Source organism: Dasypus novemcinctus, chromosome 9 (assembly GCF_030445035.2).
Source record: "Dasypus novemcinctus isolate mDasNov1 chromosome 9, mDasNov1.1.hap2, whole genome shotgun sequence".
NCBI classification, from domain to species: Eukaryota; Metazoa; Chordata; class Mammalia; order Cingulata; family Dasypodidae; genus Dasypus; species Dasypus novemcinctus.
Window position 1 is genome coordinate 37,686,324 of NC_080681.1, and position 21,834 is coordinate 37,708,157.

At 43.3% G+C, this 21,834-nt stretch overlaps 1 protein-coding gene across 1 annotated transcript; it reads left to right on the top strand.

The window, feature by feature from the left end:
• The first annotated feature begins 340 nt into the window (after nt 1-340).
• Nucleotides 341-8,764, top strand: LOC101433962 (eukaryotic translation initiation factor 3 subunit F-like). The gene is given in 3 exon segments (XM_058304714.1): nt 341-362; nt 7,808-8,159; nt 8,161-8,764. Coding segments are annotated over 3 exon segments (978 nt in total).
• Nucleotides 8,765-21,834: the final 13,070 nt, after the last annotated feature.

The following is a 21,834-nucleotide window of genomic DNA, read 5'->3' on the forward strand; positions in this document are numbered from 1 at the left end:
AATTCCCAGCGCTTAATTAACCGCAAACACCTGCTTCTGTACGTGCTTGCTTGCTGAGCTTTTGCCCCCCACCCTGAACCTAGAAGCCTATATAAGCAAACTCCCCCCGCGACTCAGGGCTGCCGCGCGGCTAATAAAGCTCTCAATTGGAACTTTATTCAGAGTCTGAGTCTGGTCGATATTGCTAGTCTATAACACAAGAAGAATTAATGAGGTATTTAAAAACAAATCTGCAGAGTTAAATGAAGAAATAAATCAACTAAAAGAAGAGTTTGAAACAATTGCAGCAAATGAATTCTCATGATTTAAACAGTTGCTTGATGCAGCTTGCAGTGAGATAATGGTAGCAGTACCTCGTCCTGGTAAGATAGTTGGTTTAGGGGACAAAATTGTCAGTTCAACAATTAAATAGGCTTAGAATTCCTGCTAGAAAACTTTTTTTTAAAAAAATGAGCCTCCTTTGTTTAAACAGCTTCATCCTGTGTCTGTTTTGTGAAGTAAATGTATCATACTAGCTTCATGAAACAAAACTGAAAAACTAAACACTGATAACTGAAAAATATCAGGGTCTGGCATACAAAGGATGAACTGAATTTTTATTGAATTAATTTATTTAAAGAAATGGAAAACAAGTTTGAATATATAATGCATGAAGAGACCGAATTTGTAATAGCATCAAAACAAAATATTTCAGAACAAAGCTATCAAGAAATATGTAAAATTCATGTGAAGAAATCTTTAGTTACTAAAAGATACAAATATTTATAACATGTAAATGTCAAGCCTTATAAGTCAATGTACACACTTAATAAATATATGACAAGTAAAATGCCAAAATAAATTTTGCAATAGACAAATTTATTTTAAAATATATAGAGAAAAATTACAATGGAATGTATCTGTATTAGTCAGCCAAAGGAGTGCTGATGCAAAATACCAGAAACTGGTTGGTTTTTATAAAGGGTATTTATTTGGGGTAGGAGCTTACAGATACCAGGCCATAGAGCATAAGTTACTTCCCTCACCAAAGTCTATTGGGAGCAAGATGGCTGCCGATGTCTGCGAGGGTTCAGGCTTCCTGGGTTCCTATGTTCTTGGGACTTGCTTTACTCTGGCTTCAAGGTTCCTTCCTTCCTGGGGCTGGCTTCTCTTTCCTCTATCTGCTGACTTCACAGGACTCCAGTTTAAGTCTTTAGCACCAAACTCCAAAATCAAAACTCCAACATTAAAAGCCCTCAACTCTGTTCTTCGCCACCAAGGGGTGTGGACTCAATTGAGTTATAACTCAATCATGCCCACGTACAGATCAGATTACAAGCATAATCCAATATTTATTTTCGGAATTCATCAATTATATCAAACTGCTACAGTATCCAATACAATTCTGAGAAAAAGACATTTATAGGGGACTAGCTCTAACCATTTGTTAAATCATTTCAACAATTAACCCAGTGGTATTGGTACCTGAGTATTCAAGCAGAAAAAAATCAGACTTGAAAGTTAACACAAATTCACATGGAAATTTATTATCAGACACATGTTTATTCTCACATTAATGAAGGAATATGGCATTTGTAAAATGGATAGCCATCTGAAAACAAAATAAAGTGGAAACTCCTTACCTCTTTTTTTTTTATTGACTTTGTAATAATATTACATTAAAAATATATATGTGAGGTCCCATTCAACCCCACCCCCCCACCCCCCCTCTCCCCCCCCCCCCAACAACACTCGTTCCCATCATCATGACACATCCATTGGATTTGGTAAGTACATCTTTGGGCACCTCTGCACCTCATATACATTGGTTCACCTCATGGCCCATACTCTCCTCTATTCCATCAAGTGGGCCCTGTGAGGATTTACAATGTCCGGTGATTACCTCTGAAGCACCATCCAGGGCAGCTCCATGTCCCGAAGACGCCTCCACCTCTCATCTCTTCCTGCCTTTCCCCATACCCTTTGTCCATTATGTCCACTTTTCCCAATCCAATGCCACCTCTTCTATGTGGACATTGGATTGGTTGTGTCCATTGCACCTCTATGTCAAGAGGAGGGTCAGATTCCACCTGGATGCTGGATGCAATCCTCCCATTTTCAGTTGTAATCACTCTAGGCTCCATGGTGTGGTGGTTGTCCTTCTTCAACTCCATCTTAGCTGAGTGTGGTAAGTCCAATAAATCAGATTGTAGGTGCTGGAGTCTGTTGAGGCTCAGGATCTGGCTATCACATTGTCAGTCCAGAGATTCAAATCCCCTAAATATATCTTAAACCCCAACATTAACTGCACCTCCAGCACATTAGCATGAAAGTCTTATGAAGGGAGATTCCATCTGAGTCCAGATTCATCACACATAAACACCATTTCCAAAGAGGGGCCATCTGCCCTGGTAGTTAACCCCATCGGCCATGACCATGACTCCCATGGGTCTCTTTAGCCCTCAAAGGAACCAATATCTGGGGGTTGTATCTGCTTTATCTGTCTCTCTGACTCTGCTCAGTTGTGCATGAGGGCAAACCTTCTGCCAGCCTCCAGACTCTTTTTTAGAAACTCGTAGCCATATAAACTCATTTCTCCTTTCCATTTCCCCCTTACTTTAGGTCAAACAGCATTTTAAAGTCATGGTATTTTATGTAGACATGGATATTCTGCTGATCCGCATTGAACCTTCCATATAAGGTCATTTTCCAGTTGCATCATCAGTTGGTAGTTGATAGTGGTCCCTCGTTGCCAGGGAGGCTCATCCCCGGGTGTCATGTCCCGCGCTGGGGGGAAGGCATTGCATTTACATGCTGAGTTTGGCTTCGAGACTGGCCACATTTGAGTAACATGAAGGCTGACAGAAGGAAATTCCCAGGCACAAAGTTGCTCTAGGCCTTGTTCTTATTTTGGGTTTATCAGCTCACAAGCATAGTCATTAGCATCTGGGGCTCACTGTTGAACCCTCACTCCCTCCCGGTCCCCACCACTGTACCTGGGAGACTGTCGCTGCTCCCCTAGGGACCACGACAGAGCACCACTGGCCAGGAACCCAGTACCCCCCCTACTGTGGTTTTTAATTGTTGCCACTATGAGTATATCCAAACATTACCATGCACCCTGGACATATGTTCTGTACAGCTCCCTGTCAGTCATATATCACCTGTCATTGGTATCCCATACCAGTATCCCTCCATTGCCATTGTTGAAACACTCTGTGATCCAGAACTCCCCGAAATTTGAAGCCCAATATAATGTCATGGTCCCTTACTAGGGAATGGCATATAGCGATGAGTTTAAAGGATAGATAAAGAACTTGGATAAAGTTAGATAAAGAACTTAGATAAAGAATGTTGACTTGAAAAAATTCCACATCCTATTTTTTTCTTTTTTTTTCCCCCCCCCCCCCCTAATTATTCAGCTTTTCTTCACAGGAATCCTAGACCACAGCAATGTATATATATAATATACAGCACTCCCACACATCCACCAGAAAACCTTTTCCCTTCCACAGTGATACTCTTACGCCCTATTCATATCATATTTACTTAAAGTGATGTACAGAGTCTGAGACATTAGCTTTCTAACAAGGTGACATCTGTGCTTACATTATGGTGCATACTTTAGGATACACAGTTCTTTACATTTTTAGTTATCCTATGTTTTACATTATGGTTTACATTATCAGTCTGTCATCTCCTATATGTTATGGTGTAATATTACATGTTTTATATCCATCTTTGTGTACTCTCAAGAAACTCCTCTCTTACCCCCCATTTACTTTGGTTCCACACATTTAACGTCCATTTTCCCTTCCACCTTGGTGCCCTCAGTGATAGCCAACCTCCGTTTCCTGAGGAGCCACTTCCAGAGATAGATGGAATAGTGTTCAGGGCCTAACTTGCTCAACTGCCCCAATGCCCTGGGAGCCACCCTTTCTCTCGAGGGATACAGTTCCCTCTATTGGATGGCATTAGTCCTCCCCAGGATGTGGGTCCACCCCCACTCTCACTACTTGGGTTTCTACCCCATGGTGTCACCCACTCTGGCAGAATGAGCATTTAGACATTCCCCAGGAGCCCGTCCTGCATCAGACCCTCCCCTCCGAGCATTCTAAACAGGTAACCCTCTTTATTATATTTTGATATGATTTTCTCGGCATTTTACTCTCCACCAACACCTGACCCTCTCCTGGTTCGTATGCTACCCCTCCCTCCCCCCACTTTTGGGCAACGTTACCCATCCGTCCCTCCCCAGCCACCCTCAAACCCGCAAAGCCCCAAGCAAAGGCAACCCCTTACCCCCCTTTTATCTCTTCTTTGTGTTCATACTTACCACCATCTCATCTTAAATTCCACCCCTGCAGACATCGGCTCATATCCTTCCTCCACCCTCCGATTACCTGCAAGCCTATCGTTCAGTCTCTTGCTATCTAGGGCAGCTTGTTTATTTCATATCATTGAGGTCATGTAGTATTTGTCCTTCAATGTCTGGGTTGCTTCACTCAACATAAGGTTCTCAAGATTCATCCATGTTATCACATGTGTTTGTAGTGTGTTTGTTCTTACAGCCGAGTAGTATTCCATTGTGTGTATATACCACATTTTATTGATCCACTCGTCTGTTGATGGGTATTTGGGTTGATTCCAACTTTTGGCAATAGTGAACAATGCTGCTATGAACATTGGTGTACATATATTGGTTTGTGTTCTTGTTTTCAGTTCTCCTGGGTATATTCCCAGCAGTGGTATTGCTGGGTCATATGGCAAATCTATGGCTAGTTTTTTGAGAAACCGCCATACTGTTCTCCAGAATGGTTGGATCCTTCTGCATTCCCACCAGCAGTGGATGAGTGTTCCCCTTCCTTCACATCCTCTCCAGCACTTGTATTCTTCTGTTTTTTTCATAGCTGCCAATCTTATGGGTGTAAGATGGTATCTCATTGTGGTTTTGATTTGCATTTCCCTGATAGCTAGAGATTTGGAACATTTTTTCATGTGCTTTCTTGCCATTTGTATTTCTTCTTCGGAGAAGTGTCTGTTTAAGTCTTTTTCCCATTTTTAAAATGGGTTGTTTATCTTTTTATTTTCAAGATATAGGAGTTCTTTATATATGCAAGTTATAAGTTTCTTATCAGTTATATGATTGCCAAATATTTTCTCCCACTGTGTGGGCTCCCTTTTTACTTTCTTGACAAACTCCTTTGAGGTGCAGAGGGCTTTAATTTTGAGGAAGTCCCATTTATCTATTAGTTCTTTTGCTGCTCGTGCTTTTGGTGAGATATTCATAAATCCATTACCTATTACAAGGTCCTGTAGATGTTTCCCTACACTGCTTTCTAAGGTTTTTATGGTCTTGGCTCTTATATTTAGGTCTTTGATCCATCTTGAGTTAATCTTTGTATAAGGTGTGAGATGGTAATCCTCTTTCATTCTTCTACATATGGCTATCCAGTTCTCCAGACACCATTTGTTGAATAGGCCACTCTCTCCCAGTTGAGAGGGTTTGGTGGCTTTATCGAATATTATGTGGTTGTATATGTGAGGTTCTATATCAGAGCTTTCAATTCGATTCCATTGGTCTATATGTCTCTCCTTATGCCAATACCATGCTGTTTTCACCACCGTAGCTTTATAGTATGTTTTGAAGTCAGGTAGTGTGATTCCTCCAATTTCGTTTTTCTTTTTCAGTATGTCTTTGGCTATTCGGGGTCTCTTTCCTTTCCAAATAAATTTCATAGTTAGTTTTTCTAGTTCCTTAAAGAAGGCTGCATTGATTTTTATTGGGATTGCATTGAATGTGTAGATCAATTTTGGTAGGATAGACATCTTAATAATGTTCAGTCTTCCTATCCATGAACAAGGAATAGTCTTCCATTTATTTAGGTCTTCTTTGATTTCCTTGAACAATCTTGTATAGTTCTCAGTGTATAAGTTCTTTACCTCTTTAGTTAAATTTATTCCTATTTGATTTTTTTATTTACTATTGTGAATGGTATTTGTTTCTTGATTTCCTCCTGATCTTGCTCATTATTGGTGTACAGAAATGCTACTGATTTTTGCGCATTGATCTTATAACCTGCGACTTTACTAAACTCATTTATGAGTTCTAGAATCTTCGTTGTAGATCTCTCAGGGTTTTCTATGTATAGGATCATGTCATCTGCAAATAATGAAATTTTGACTTCTTCCTTTCCAATTTGAATGCCTTTTATTTCTGGTTCTTGCCTCAGTGCTCGAGCAAGTACTTCTAAGACAATGTTAAATAGGAGCGGCGACAGTGGGCATCCTTGTCTTGTTCCTGAGTTTAGAGGGAAGGAGTCTAGGATTTCTCCATTGTAAACAATATTGGCTTTAGGTTTTTCATATATACTCTTTATCATGTTCAAAAAATTTCCTTGTATTCCAATCATTTGGAGTGTTTTTATCAAGAAAGGGTGCTGTATTTTGTCAAATGCTTTTTCTGCATCAATAGATATAATCATGTGATTTTTTTCCTTCAATCTGTTTATATGGTGTATTACGTTGATTGATTTTCTTATGTTGAACCATCCTTGCATACCTGGGATGAATCCCACTTGGTCGTGGTGTATAATTCGTTTAATGTGTTGTTGAATACGATTAGCAAGTATTTTGTTAAGTATTTTTGCGTCTAGGTTCATTAGAGAAATTGGTCTGTAATTTTCCTTTCTTGTGATGTCTTTGTTTGGCTTTGGTACTAGGGTAATGTTGGCATCATAGAAGGAGTTGGGTAATGTTCTTTCTGTTTCGATGGTTTGGAAGAGTTTCAGCAGGATTGGTGTCAGTTCTTTCCGGAATGTTTTGTAGAATTCACCTGTGAAGCCATCTGGCCCTGGGCTCTTCTTAGTTGGGAGATTTTTAATAACTGATTCTATCTCTCTGCTTGTGATTGGTTTGTTAAGATCATCAATTTCTTCTTTTGTCAATATGGGCTGTTTATGTGTTTCTAGGAATTTGTCCATTTCCTCTAGATTGTCATTTTTGTTGGAATATAGTTTTTCAAAATATCCTCTTATGATAGTCTTTATTTCTGTGGGGTCAGTGGTGATATCGCCTTTCTAATTTCTTATTTTGTGTATTTGCATCTTCTCTCTTTTTTTCTTTGTTAGTGTTACTAAAGGTTTGTCAATTTTGTTAATCTTCTCAAAAAACCAGCTCTTGGTCTTGTTTATCTGTTCAAGTGCTTTCTTATTTTCTATTATTATTTCTCCTTACCTCTTATACCAAAATAAATGTCAGCTGAATGATAGGTATAAACAAAAAAATAAATGTTAAAATTGCAAAATAAGGGAAAGTTGTTGAGGAAGGAGGCCATTTTTAAATGTAATATATAAGGAATATATATATATGCGCTTAATAAATTAATATATTATATATGCTTAATATAATAATAATAAATTAATATATATATATGCTTAATAAATTCAAGTATGCAATTTTGTGGATCTCCTGAGATGTTATTTTATTTCCTTGGAGTAGAAATGGGAAGGTCTGGTTGATGCCCTTCTAGGAACTAAGAAAAAGTAAAGTACTAAGCTTAGGTTAGTAGAAAAACAGTTCAACTAGATCTGGGGAAGGTACTGAAAATTTTCAGAGCTGCTTAAGAAAAGAAATTTTTAATAAACACATTTTCCAGCTATCATATTTGGTAAAGTGGACACCAAATTACACAAGACTTAGACTCCCCCAAAATCTATAGCCACCCTAGAATAGGTTTGGAAAAATCTAGAATAATATGCAATGACATAATACTGATTTTCTCTGAAATACAATATTAGAGGATACACACAAACATTTTTATTGTTAGAAAAATATACTCCTCCTCCCGCTACTCCAGCTCCGGCAACGATTACTATCCCGGCCCCAGCCCCAACCGCAGCTTCAGCTGCGGTTCCGGCTCCCACTCGCGTCTCCGCCCCAAGTTCTGATCCAGCGGCGGCGGCGGCAGCAGCAACAAACGCTGCCTCGGGGCAGACCCCGGCTTCAACGCAAGCCCCGGCGCAGACGCCCGCGCCGCCGCTGCCTGCACCGGCTCTCCCAGGGCCCTTCCCCGGCGGCCGCGTGGTCCGACTGCACCCGGTCATATTGGCCTTCATCGTGGACAGCTACGAACGACGCAACGAGGGCGCAGCCCGAGTTATCAGGACCCTGCTGGGTGCCTGTTGACATGGAATTTGCTAAGAACATGTATGAATTGCACAAGAAAGTCTCTCCAAATGAGCTCATCCTGGGCTGGTGTGCTACAGGCCATGACATCACAGAGCATTCTGTGCTGATTCACGAGTACTACAGCAGGGAGGCCCCCAACCCCATCCGCCTTGCTGTGGACACAAGCCTCCAGAATGGCCGCATGAGCATCAAGGCCTATGTCAGCACTTTAATGGGTGATCCAGGGAGGACCATGGGGCTGATGTTCACACCTCTGACAGTGAGGTATGCATATTATGACACCGAACGCATTGGAGTTGACCTGATCATGAAGACCTGTTTTAGTCCCAACTGGGTGATTGGACTCTCAAGTGACTTACAACAAGTAGGAGGAGCATCCGCTCGCATCCAGGATGCCCTGAGCACCGTGTTGCAATATGCAGAGGATGTACTGTCTGGAAAGGTTTCAGCTGAAAATACTGTGGGCCGCTTCTTGATGAGTCTGGTTAACCAAGTACCCAAAATAGTTCCTGATGACTCTGAGACCATGCTCAACAGCAACATCAATGACCTGCTGATGGTGACCTACCTGGCCAATCTTTTTAACTGCCTATAGGACTGTCTTAAGCTGGTTTCCTTTGTTCCTGCTTAAACCAGGAGTGGGAGACTGAGGCAGCATGCTGCCAGGTTACATTAATCAATATTTTCTTCCTTTATGTGAAAACTAATCTTTGTTTCTTACAATTGCCCCACTTTCTTTTAAACTGTTTTTAGTTTTCACATTTCCATTCTTCAAATTTTCTAAGCTCTATATCACACTCTTCATCATAAGAATCTCCTTCTTTAAGGGGGTGCAGATTGTTTTGCCTACCTGTATGGGCATTTGTTTGGTTAGGGCAGTTTTAATGAGTCTTTGAACTAGCCCTCTGGCACATGGAATGATGCAGCATCTGACCGTGGTAAGCACCCCACTTGAGATAATGAGGGAAGTTAAGATGGACAGTGCATTTTCCAATTTTCCAAACCAATTTTCAAGCCAGCCTGTGAGTGAATTACTAAAGCCAGAATTCTCTGCTAATTCCTCAGATAGGGCTGTTAGGCCTTGTAAAGCTTTAGTGATAGTTCTGTCAGGGGCAGTGTTATTGGGGATGAATATACAGCAACTACCTTCAATCATAACACAGACTCCCCCTTTCTCAGCAGGCATCATATCTAAGGCCATTCTATTTTCCCATGCCATTCTGCTAGTAGCATCTAATTGTTCTGCAATTCCCTTAACAGCATTCCTGGTGTAATTAATAAATCTCTGTTGATTATAATAGATATAATTAATCCAGTCTACATTTTTATTAATGGTGACCCACCAGAACAAGAATGACTCAACCCCAGCTGCTCCCTGATTTTTAGCCTTAAATTCATCTGGGACTCCTCGGGGAACTCCTATATTGTCTAAATAGATCTGCTCATCAAAAGAACCAAGTAAACTTCTTTTCTCTTTTCCCTCCCTGGGATTCTTTTTCAAATGCCAAGGTGAATGGGATAGCCAATTGGACCAAAACACAGGTTCCACCCCACCTCTCAGGCAGTATTGGCTGGAGAACGCCCTTTCCACAATACCACCACAGGTGTGCTCAAGGTCTGACCAAACTGGAGAAATTGTTAGTACGATCACTGCTTATGTTCCACACTTGTGTACATAAGGCCATAGTTCCAAGGTCTTGGAATCCTTTCCCCTGTTGAGAGAGACAAGCAGAGGGTACAATATGAGCTGTGAGCTGGCCTGTTGCACAAGCGTAACAGTTGCTTTCATTTAGACTCTGGACTATATATTTGATCCATTCTATCCAAGCATTTGTGTCCCCATATCCTCTCTCTATTTCTATGATTTGCTTTAAATCTTCTGCCTTAAGTATCCAAACTGCTTTGGGATCATTTTGAATTGGGGAACTGGCCTTCGGTGGGTTTACCTGTGGTATTTCTGAAGGGTTAGCTGGACAGGGTATTGTCAATGTCATATCTACAGGTGGAGGAAGGACTTGGATATGGAACCTCCCCAGAAGATCTTTACCTGTAACATCTGCTCCCATTCCATAAATTCTATCGACAACTTGGTTGCTGCCACTACTCCCAGGTTCTAATTTGTCTGCTTTCTTAATAGTTATTATAATGAATTGCACTGAAGACTTTTGCAGTCTGGTGGGGTATTATCTTTATAAAAAGTTATCTTACCCTTTAATGGCCTTGAACTCGGTTAGACCCATCCTATATTCATGGTCCATCTCTTATACTGGGTAGTCCACCATATATCCTCCCAGGAGGAGCAAGGAGGGGCTCGACTGTAACCATTCCCCAATGGCTCTGGTCATAGGTGTTTATTTTCCGCACTCAGCCATCGCTGGTGCTCTAAATTCCCACAGTCTATTACTTGGCAGGCATCAAACTGCACTGTCTGGGTCTCCAGACCTTCAGTCACATTTATAACTAATTTGATGGGGCTAGTTGCTTCTTGGGTTTGGAACATCATGGCTAGTAAGATTATTTTCACCTGTAACTTAAGGTCTAAATTCCTCCTTTGGTATTATGATAGGACTAGGGCCATTGTTGACTAGGACAATACACAGCTCAACCTCCTCCTCCCACCCCCCCAGTTATTGTTTTTTCAGTGTGATCTGCAACGGTTTGCTCGGTCGGTAGAGGTGGGGTCTGGCTGCGGACGAGGGGTCGGTCCAGCTCTGGACGAGGGGTCGGTCCCGCTTGGGACGAGGGGTTGGTCCGGCAGCAGACGAGGGGTCGGTCTCACAGGGGTTGCGCGGTTCGGCTGACGGGGTCGCCCGGCGAAGCCGGCGATGAAGGGGTCGCCCGGAGAAGCAGGCAACGAACTGGGGACAAGGGAGGCCAGGCCCTTGTCGGGGGCTCTCAGGACTGGAGGGTGCACGGCAGAAGAACTACCATGGAGACAAGGTAAACACACAAGTCCACTTTATTGAGGGAGAGGCAACAGTTTTATAGGGGCTGGGGAAGGCTGATTGGTCGAAGCCACGCCCTGTTCTGATTGGTTGCCAGCGAAAGGTCAGTGGGCGGTACTGGACGGGGGAGGGGTGGTGGTTAGGGATTGGCTGTCGCTGTTGCTGGGGGAAGGGGCAGGGTTTAGGGATTGGTGGCTGCTGTTGCTGGGGTGGAGGGCAGACTTGAGTTTCCCGCCCACGCCTGGCTGTTGCTGCTGTCGGGGGGAGAGAAAAGGGCAGACTGGATTTTTCCGCCCACGCCTGGCTGTTGCTGCTGTCGGGGGAGGGGAAAAGGGCAGACTGGAATTTTCCGCCCTGCGCCTGCGCAGGGAGAAAGAAGAAGAAGGGTGCCGCCCCACAGGCATCGTGTGGCGCCATCCGGGAGGAGGGGCGGCCGCAGAAGCATGGCTGCCGAGAAGGGGAGACCCGAGGGCACTCTGCGCCCATGCCGAGCTTCCTTCAGGGGTGGCGGTGGGTCCGACCAGCCACCCTATTATGGGGGCAGCGGCTTGGAATAGGCCTACCGCGGCCGCCACCCCTCGCCAGGCCAGCAAACCACACTACAGCCCGAGGGGTGACCGCATTTCCCCCTTCTTTTCAAATAAGGGCCAGGATGGCAGCAGTAGCAAGTAGCCAAGGCCCAAGAGGCAGCAAGCAATGAGGGAAGCAGGGCTGAAGAGGGAGGTGAGTATGCCGGGGATATAAATGTACAATTTGGGGGGCGGTATCTTGCCATTGCAAGCAAGGGTGGCCAATGTCCAATTCTCGTTGGTCTCGGTGGCTATAAGGTCCATCTGCTGTTAAAAGTCCAGGATGACAGCGCGTTACAGGTAGTTGATCTCTTCTTGGCGGCGAAGAGCGGCAGAGGCAGACTGTGTGATGGTCTGGAGGATCGCAGCTGTGAGGACAAGTCGCGTCAGGGCACCAGCGGCGGTGGTGGCGGCAGTGTCGGGAGTGGTGGAGACGTAGGCGAGGACAACAAGAAGGCCAAAATCTCCACAGGCGCGAGGGAGGCCGACGTTAACGGGCGGGCCGACATGGGGTGGCCCAATCTGCAACGCAATGGGGGTTCAAGCAAAAAAGGAGGGGGGCGGGGGACGAGAAAGGACGCTTTGGATGGCTGAGAAGAGGAGTGAGGTCGAGACAGGAGGAAGCTCCGCAAGCTGCGGGCCGGGGAAAGCGGGTTGCGGGCCGTTTAGCGGGGCTGGAGCTGCTTGAGAGCGATGGCGGCATGGGGGGCCGCGGTTACAGAAGACTTGGGGCTGTTTCAAAGAGACCTTACACCGGTGAGTGTCTAGGAGACCGGCGAGGGCCCGAACTTGCGGGGCTTGCTTAGCAGATAGGATGTTACCCATTGCTAATGGCCTTTTGGAGCCGATAAGAAAAGGGGCCCTTACCTTGAGAGCACGGCGATGGGAGCCGAGGTGCGCGGTGAGACGAGGGGTCGGAGCCGGTGGGGCTCCGACGGTGGTCGCGGGCCAAGAGAAGGCCCCGATGAGGGGAGGGCGGAACGACGAGCAGTGGAGCAAGGCAAAGGGGAGCAAGCGCAAAGGGGAGGAGGCAGAGGTGAAGGCAGGGGTGGAGGTGCTCAAGCACGAGCTCCTGAGAGTTTTATTGGCGCCTCTTAATCATAGCGGGTCGGTATAAGCCCCCGACATGGAAGGAGAAAGCCATCCAGCGATTCTCCCAGACCGCCGTGGATCATATGAGGTAGCCAAGGCTCAGGTAGCAGCAATGTTGCACGAGAGAAGCCCCACGGTGAGAAGAGAGGAGGGGGGGGGGCCGCCAGGTTATGGAGTGAGGCTGTGGTGGAGTTGCCTTGCCCCACGTTGGGCGCCAGTGATCTTTAAGGGATCTGGGGCTGAAATTATTTTTCAAGACTCAGACAAAGTTGTTGGGTACTTATTATCCAGTCCAGGTACTGGTCCCTTTACTCGAGTGTAATGAGTCCAGCCTTTTTCTGCCATTCAGATTGCTGTTTCAGTTGTCGGCAAGACATGATAAGTTCCTTCCCAGGTCGGTTGGAATTTGGACTCTTTCCATGACTTGATTAGGACCCAGATGCCAGGTTGGTGTTGGTGGACTGCAAATTGAAGAGGCAGAGTCTGAGCCAGCAAACCCCGGTGTCTGAGGGATGACAAAGTAGAAGACAAGGCCAGTATATAATTTTGAAGAAAGAGATCCTTTGACTCAAAGGAGGGGAATTCTCCACACTTCACAGGGATGGGCAGACCAAAAAGCATTTCATAAGGAGAAATTCCCAGTTCCCTCCTAGGGGCAGTTCGGATTCTTAACAGAGCTATAGGTAAACATTTAACCCATGGTCATTTGGTTTCTAAGACGAACTTAGAGAGATTTTTTTAAGGTTTTGTTCATTCTTTCCACTTTCCCTGAGGATGGTGGATGCCAGGGTGTATAGAAGTTCCATGTGACACCTAGACCCTGCATAATATTTTGCAACACTCTGGATGTAAAGTGACTACCATTGTCTGAATCTATGTTTTCTACTAACCCATATCGGGGAATGATTTGTTCAATGATAATTTTTGAAGTCCCTGATGCTGTAGCTAAAGCAAGAGGGTATGCTTCTACCCACCCTGTCAGGTGATCCACAATAACCAGACATACTTTAGTTGACCTACAGGGGGCATTTCAGTATAATCAACCTGAATGCTCTGGAATGGCCTGAGGCTGAGCTCCCTACCCCTGGCACTTGCTTTCTTAGAAATTTCTTATTAACTTTCTGACAGATTATGCACTGTTCACTTATTTGTTTGGCTATAGTATGAAGGCCCATACAGCCAAAATGCTTGAGGACCAGGTCATACATGGCCTGTACTCCCCAGTGACTCCTTTGCTGCAAAACCACTAGTACTTCCCTCATTATTCATTTATTCAACATCTGCCAGCCACTTCCCTTTGCTATCTAAGGTCACCCCCAGTTGTTCTAGTTCTTTTACTTCATTTTCAGAGAATACAGGGATTCCAATTTCTTCAGGGATGGAGGGTTTCAGGACCATTAGTTCCAGAGGGGAAGAGAGGGAAGCCTCTTTGGCCTTTTCATCAGCCAATGTGCTGCCTTTTGCTTCAAAAGTGTGACACTTCTGATGCTCATTTATATGTACCATGGATATTTCCCTTGGTAAGAGCAGACTGGCTAATACTTGTTTTACCAGTTCCACATGGACTAATTCCTTCCCTCTGCTGTTGATCAATCCCTTTCTTCCCAAACTTTTTCAAAGATGTGGACCACACCAAGGGCATATTTAGAATTTGTGTAGACTGTACCATCTTTTTCCTCTGACAATTTAAGGTCTTGATTTAATGCATACAGCTCACAAGTTTGAGCTGACAAATCATTGGGCAGTCAGCTAGCTGCTTTCACCTCACGAGTTAGCCCACGCACAACTGCAGAGCCATTATGCCTTTTTCCTTCCAGGACCCTTGAAGACCCATCTATAAACAAAATTTCCCCCAAATGTAAGGGAAGATCCCCTAGGTCAGGCTGGACTCAGGTTTGCTATTCAATTAAGTCTAAACAATCATGTTCAGGAGTTTCTACCTGGTTGGTACCTTTCCAAAGTAAAGAAGCTGGGTTCAGACTATGATCAATTGTCAGTATTAAATCACCTTTTTCCATTAGAATTGCCTCATATTTCATAATTCTGGAATCTGATAACCATCTTCCTGCTTTTTTGAGACAAAATAGTCCTGACCTGATGAGCGATGCTAACAACTATGGCCTCTCCAAAGGTCAGTTTCCTGCTTTCTTCTACTAAAAGAGCAGTTGCTGCCAGGGCCTGAACACACCCTGGCCATTCCCTGGAGACAGGATTCAGGATTCTGGAAAGGAAGGCCATGGGCTTCCTCTGGCCTCCCCAGATCTGGGTTAGGACTCCTAAGGCTGTCCCCTTATCTACTGTCACAAATAGATGGAAAGGTTTTTGAGGGAGGGGAGGGCTAGAACAGCAGCTTGCACTAATGCCTGTTTGAGCCCCTCAAAGACCTTTACTTCCTCCTCATTCCATTCTAATTTGTCAGGCTCCTCCTCCAACAGATTTTGGTATAATCCTTTGGTTTGGGATGCCTAAGAATCTATCCGTAATCTACAATATCCCAACAATCCCAAAAATCTTCTTAGTTCTCTTTTTGTCCGGGAAAGAGGTAATTCAGTAATGGCCTGAATTCTTTCTGGATTTATCTTCCTCCTTCCCTCACTAATGAGATGACCCAGGTATTTGACTTCCTTTTCTACAAATTGTAGCTTACTTTTTGATCCTCTTAACACTTGATCTCCCAGGAAATTCAATAAGCTCTTTGTATTGGACCACTATCTGTCTTTCTTCATCTGATAATAGCATATCATCTACATATTGTTAAAGGGAAATTTGAGGTGGGATTGAAAATTTCTCCAATACTTTTTCCAGTTCCTGCCCAAAGAGTTTGGGGGATTCTGTGAAGCCTTGGGGTAAAACTGTCCACCTATATTGCTGCTTTCTTCTTGTAGGGGGATCTTCCCACTCAAAGGCAAACAAGTCTCTACTCTCTAGATCAAGGGGACAGGCCCAAAAGGCATCCTTTAGATCTATTACACTAAACCATTTATGATGGCAGGGGATCTTACTAAGGAGAGTGTATGGATTTGGGACTACTGGATGTCAAACCTGAATGATTTGATTAATGCCCCTTAGACCCTGTACCAACCTCCAACTAGGTCTGATTTCTGAATGGGCAAGATAGGAGAATTGAAGGGGGACATGAGGGCTCCAAGAATCCATCCCAAAGGAGGCCTTCAATGAAGGGTTGAAGTTCCTGCCTCCCCTAAAGGAGAATGGGATATTATTTCCCCTTCCTTTTTCAATTTAATTTTAATAGGGGGTACCTGCAAACCTGCTCCATTCCCTTCTCTTACCCACACTCTCTCTGATATTTTTTTCATCTTCTTCAGTGAGCATGACTAAGACTACTTCTATCTGCCCATCCCTTACTTCCAAATCCAAACCTATGAATACTATTAAGTCCCTTCCCAACAAATTACTGCTGGCTTCTGGGATGTACAACAAAGGGCTTACAATTAGATTGTCTACCCAAGAAATATTAGTGGGAGAAAGAATGAGGACCTCAAATCCTTCTTTTACCCCTGAGACTGTAAGGGAACTTCCAGAGAATTTGGTTCTTCTGGGGAGATAAGTCACAGAGGATCGGGCTGTGCCAGTGTCCACTAGAAATATAATTTCTTCCTGATATGGGCCCACCCTTAGATTTACTAAAGGCTCCCAGTGGGCTTTAGAAGTGAGGAGCCTCAGACCCCCTAATCCTCAAAATTCATGAGGGGAATTACCTGACTCTCATTCTTTAAACTCAGGCATTCCCTTTTGAAATGACCAGGCCTCCCACAATGATAGCACCTTGCAGAGCCTTGCCTTCTCCTTGTCCCCTTATCTAAAGAAGCCCATTTTGCATCTTTATCTTACCTCACCTCTGCCTGTTCCCTCCCTGACTGCTCTCCAGTCTTTTCCTAACCATTTCATCAACTCTGCTAATCATAACCTTTGCTTTCTCTTTCTGCTTTTCCTACTCTCTCCTTACAAACAGTTTTCTGGGACTCTCTCAATAACTCTTCCAATGGCTTATCCATCCATCCTTCTATTTTCTGAATCTTCTTCTGAATGTTAGGCCAAGACCCCTTCACATAGCTGACTGTTAACATTCCCTGAGCCACAGGATCATCAAGGTCCATCCCTGAATATTTCTTCACTTGGTCCCTCAATCGTTGCAGGTAAGCAGAGGGAGTTTCATCCTTCTCCTGGGCTACTTCAAAGGCCTTATTCAAGTTTTGAGATTTGGGTATGGTCAATTTGATCCCCTGTATAATGAGGTCTCTAAGATCTTTCATTTGTGCTCTGTCCCCCACGTCATTACTATCCCAATTAGGGTCTGTGTTTGGGAACTTCTGTTCTGCTGCCATTACCCCCTGTCCAGGCAGATGCTGCCTTTCCCACTCCTTCATAGCTGCCCTCCACACCATTGCTCTTTCTTCTGTAAAGAGAATATTCAGTATGGACATAAGTTCAGGCCAGGCATATCAACTAGGACCTAGGAATTGATCTACTTGTTCAGACAGCCCCACTGGATCTTCCATTAGAGATTTCATCTCCTTTTTGAAGTTCCTTACTTCAGTACTTGTCAGTGGGGTGTTTACATTGCCAATTTCCCCTGGTTCCATTGGTACTTCTGTCAGCAGATACAAAGGCTCAGTGGAGTTCTGCTCTTTCACTCTCTTCAGATGCTCTGGGGAATGGAAATTTTTTTTTTATCTTACACTGTTCCAATTCTTTCCTTGGCTGTTGGTGTGTTGTAAATGGTTGGGATGTTGGCTCCTCTTGATTCCCCAGGGTTTACAATGGGTTCTATTGGACCCTCCAAGTCTAATGGCCCTTCTCCTGGGAAGGGAGGGGGAACATAAAGAGGAGAGAGATTAGACAGGGGGTCCCAGGGCTTAGTTTCTACATCTTTTATTTCTGCAACCTTAGTTTCCTAAGCATAGTCTTGGGGACTGGATTTTCAGCTTTCATAGGATAGAAAGTGGCCCCCTTTCCCTTTAACCAGCACATGGCATAGTCAGATTCTTCTTTGAAGAAGGGTGTTTTCCATTAACATACAGTACAAGGTCAGCACAAAACCAGTCCTTATCTGCCCTGTATTTTGGCCAGAATATGTCAGGCAGTAAAATACTTTCCTTAGTCCATATACAACAGCAGTATTTAATCATTTTCTTCTTGTCTTTTCCCTTGGTCCAATCACTATCAGTCCAATGCATTAATATCCTCCCCAGTGGACTATCTGGAGGAATGTCTCCAGGGGATCCTACAGATACCCCCTTCCCCTTTTTCCCAGTTGACTGACTGCCTCTATTTCCCATTCTGAATCTTGTCTGGGTCTCTTTCTTTTGAATCTTTTGCTTTGTCTGTCTCTGGCCCTTTCCCTCACGAGAGAAAGGAAATGCGAATTGGGACTCTGCACTCACTTCATGCCATATGTCATGCATCTCATGCACACACAGTGAACCTCAGAATCATCAGAATTCCTGACCACCAAGGTAATACTTAATAACCTTTGTTCTTACCTTGGTCCATGCATGGAGTCACCTGGTCAACGCAAGGCAGATGTTCCCTTCCCTTTTTCTCACCCACAGTCAGCAGATCTAAGCATCTATTCTTGGGCCTCTTGGCTGCCTGAGGCCAGGACCCCACCAGTGGAGTCCAAGGCCACTTAAGCAGCAGGGTGCACCTCCCAGTCATCCACCCCAGGGGTCCACTCTCTGAAACCTCAGAATCCCAGGTGAGCCCCCAAAGCTGTTAGAAAGAAATCTTCTTCTGGAAGAAAATAAGGCTCACCTAATTGTGGAGAAGAAAAGAATTTATTTTCAGTCTTGCAAGAAGGGGGGCACAACCAGAAAATGTGGCTGGCATGCTGAACAAAGATAAATGACACAATTTATACTCCTAAGCCTAGCACACAAGCCCTTCCTCTGTTTCTCCATAGATTGGATACTTCAGATGTTACAGCCTATCCAAGAAGATCTAACTTGCCCACACAAAAGTTTGTGATTAACCGCTTCCCCCATCACATTCCAACCATTAGTTTTTACCTGCTCCCCTTTGCCAAATAAGGAATGGAATTTAGTGCTGAATTGGTATTGATTTAGCTTTTTCTTGGGCATCTTTTTAACTGCCTATAGGACTGTCTTAAGCTGGTTTCCTTTGTTCCTGCTTAACCCGGGAGTGGGAGACTGAGGCAGTATGCTGCCAGGTTATATTAATCAATATTTTCTTCCTTTATCTAAAAACTAAACTAGTCTTTGGTTCTTACAACTCTATTGCCAACACCTACAGGGGCTTTCTCCTGCCCCTTTGCCCTCCATTTGTACTGATGAAACCAAGTGGCCCTTTCTGGTATTGGCTTCTTTCAGTAACATTAGTTGCTCCCAGTGGTTAGAAGTCAGGGAAACTCAACCTCACAAACTTGATGCCACGTTTTCAAGTTCTATGAAAAACAGCTTTGTATTAAATTCTGACATGTGTAGGTACACTTTTTAAAGCAAAGAGGTACAAGTACATTTAACAACCCATCTGCAACTTGGGGAGTTTCCTGTCTGGGAAGCATGTCAAGGTAGACACAGTGAGGTTCTGTGGCAGCATGGCTAGACTTGAAGTTGGTTTAGGTAGAAGGATTCTCCCTGCAGTGGAGAGAAGAGGGGCAGAAATTCTAGCTCTGGAACAATGCACAGCTGGAATGGGTTACTGGGTGGCATATTATATACCTTGTTCATAAAAAGGTACTGCATCTGTTCACCTCTTCTAAACAATTGGATACTTTAAATGTCACTGACTTTGTTATTTCTCCTAACCTTTAGGCTGTTTAACAAATACTATGTTTTACTTCAGAATACCATGCTTACTCTCCTAAATCACTAACTCTGTTTTTAATATATATATATATTTTATAAAATGCTTTAGGTTACATAGATGTTACAAAAAGATAGGGGATTTCCATATGCCCTGCTCCCCATACCTCCCACATTGACCCACATTAACAACATTCATCATTAGTGGGCTATATTCTTTACAGTTAATGAACACATTTTGGAACATTGCCACTAAGCATGGTTTGTAGTTTATATTGTAGTTTACACTCTCTCCCATGCAATATTGTAAGTTATGGCAAGATATATAAAGTCCTGCATCTATCATTGCAATGTCATTCAGGACAATTCCCAAGTCCTGAGAATGTCCCCATTTTATACCTGTTTTTTCCCTCTCCCTGCCTTCAGAACCTCCACTGGCCACTGCCTCTGCATTGATGATATAAGTTCTTACATGGCTAGAATCACAATAGGTCTATCGTAGAATACCAGTTGGTCTACTTGAGTCCATAGTTTATCCCCCAATGCTGAGGATTCTGGAATGGTGATGCCCACTCACCCTCTAATTGAGAGGGGGCTTAGATCCCATGGGGCAGATGGATAGGACTTTCTTGCTTGCAGTTTTAGACTCTCTCGGTTCCTTGGGGTGGTCGTTGCCCATCATCATCTTCCTGTTATTTGTCCTGGGTGAGTCCAATGAACTGGAGAGTAGGTGTTGCAACTCTGTTGAGATTCAGGGCCCAGCTGGTACATTGACAGACCAAAGATTTAAATTATCTTGGACTTGTACCTATCAACTCTGGTACTACCTATAGGTTCAAATAGAAGGGGCAGAAGATCCATGTATAGGGAAATCACAACTGAGTCTAACTTTATCACACTGGGGAACATAAACTCCAAAGTAGGGCCCCCTGGTAAGGCACCAGACTCCTAAGCTATCTGCCCTGACTATAGTATCTGGGTGTTTCCAGAGCCCTTAGGAGCCCTGCTATTTGAGGTAGTATTTACTTTGGCAGTCAGTGAGATCTTACTGAGATGTACTTAAGGGTAACCTCTGGATTGCCTCCTGACTAACTTTGAAGTCTCTTAGCCAATTCATTTGTCTTTAACACTAACTCTTAAAGTGAAAGATTAGGGCAATTCATAGATTTGTTAACTCACACAATGGTTATAAATTAGAGTTGCTTGTAAACACACTCATCACACTGATTATTCTAAACTGTTTAAAGTAAATTACCACATGGATAAAATAATAACTTGCCCCAGTTTCAACCTGCTATTGTCATGAAACATTTTTTCCTTTATTTGCTCAGCAAGATAAAGGACCTTTTTCAGCCCTACAAAAGCCCCTGGGGGATTGTTCAATGCAAGGATACCAGTATAATCACTCATTCCAAATGGTTTTTTCTATCTGGTCTATCTTACAGTAAGTAAAACAAATGTGCACAGTGGATGTAACATATAGCAGTTTTGGATATAGTCATTTCTTGTGTACTTGTCTAACAAATTAATGAACAAATGAACAAATGAATTCTAATATTCAATACATAAAATTACTCAGAATATGTACTTGGAATAAATGGTTTTCTTTTTTTAAATTTGAAATACTTTTTGTTATATGAGTGTTTCTGTGATTAATAAAATGATTCACAGTCATACAAATAGTCATAATACACACAAATGATGTTTAAAATCATCTCTAGGGGAGCCGATATGGCTCAGTGATTGAGTGCTCACTTCCAGCAGACAAGATTCCTGGTTCAATCCCCCACACTGGTAACTCAAACAAACAAACAAACAAAAAATAAATAAAATAAAAACCTCAAACCCCCTCAATAAACTAGAAACACAGTAAATTTGAGAGTATACATTCTTGAGAGGGTTTCGATCCCTGATTTATAAGTATTTTTCAGAAATGGAATCATATAGTACATACCATAAATTATTCTTAACCAACACTCCCAAAATTTATCTACCTACCATAATTATAGTTTATCTGGAAAGGAGTTTGAAGGCTAGAAATGCAACTGTTTTGTGTACAGCGTTTACAAAGGATTCAATTTCCCCTAGAACAATTTTTGATTTCCTGATATAAACAATAGATTTTATCAGTCAGAATAAGAAGCAGGTGACATTTTAGCATTAGTTACATATCAAAGTTGCTCTGTTCTCCTTTCATTTTTAATCACACTTATGTAATAGAAAATAAATGTCAAGTTTTGTCCTGAAATTGGCACCAGAAATGCATTTATGAAA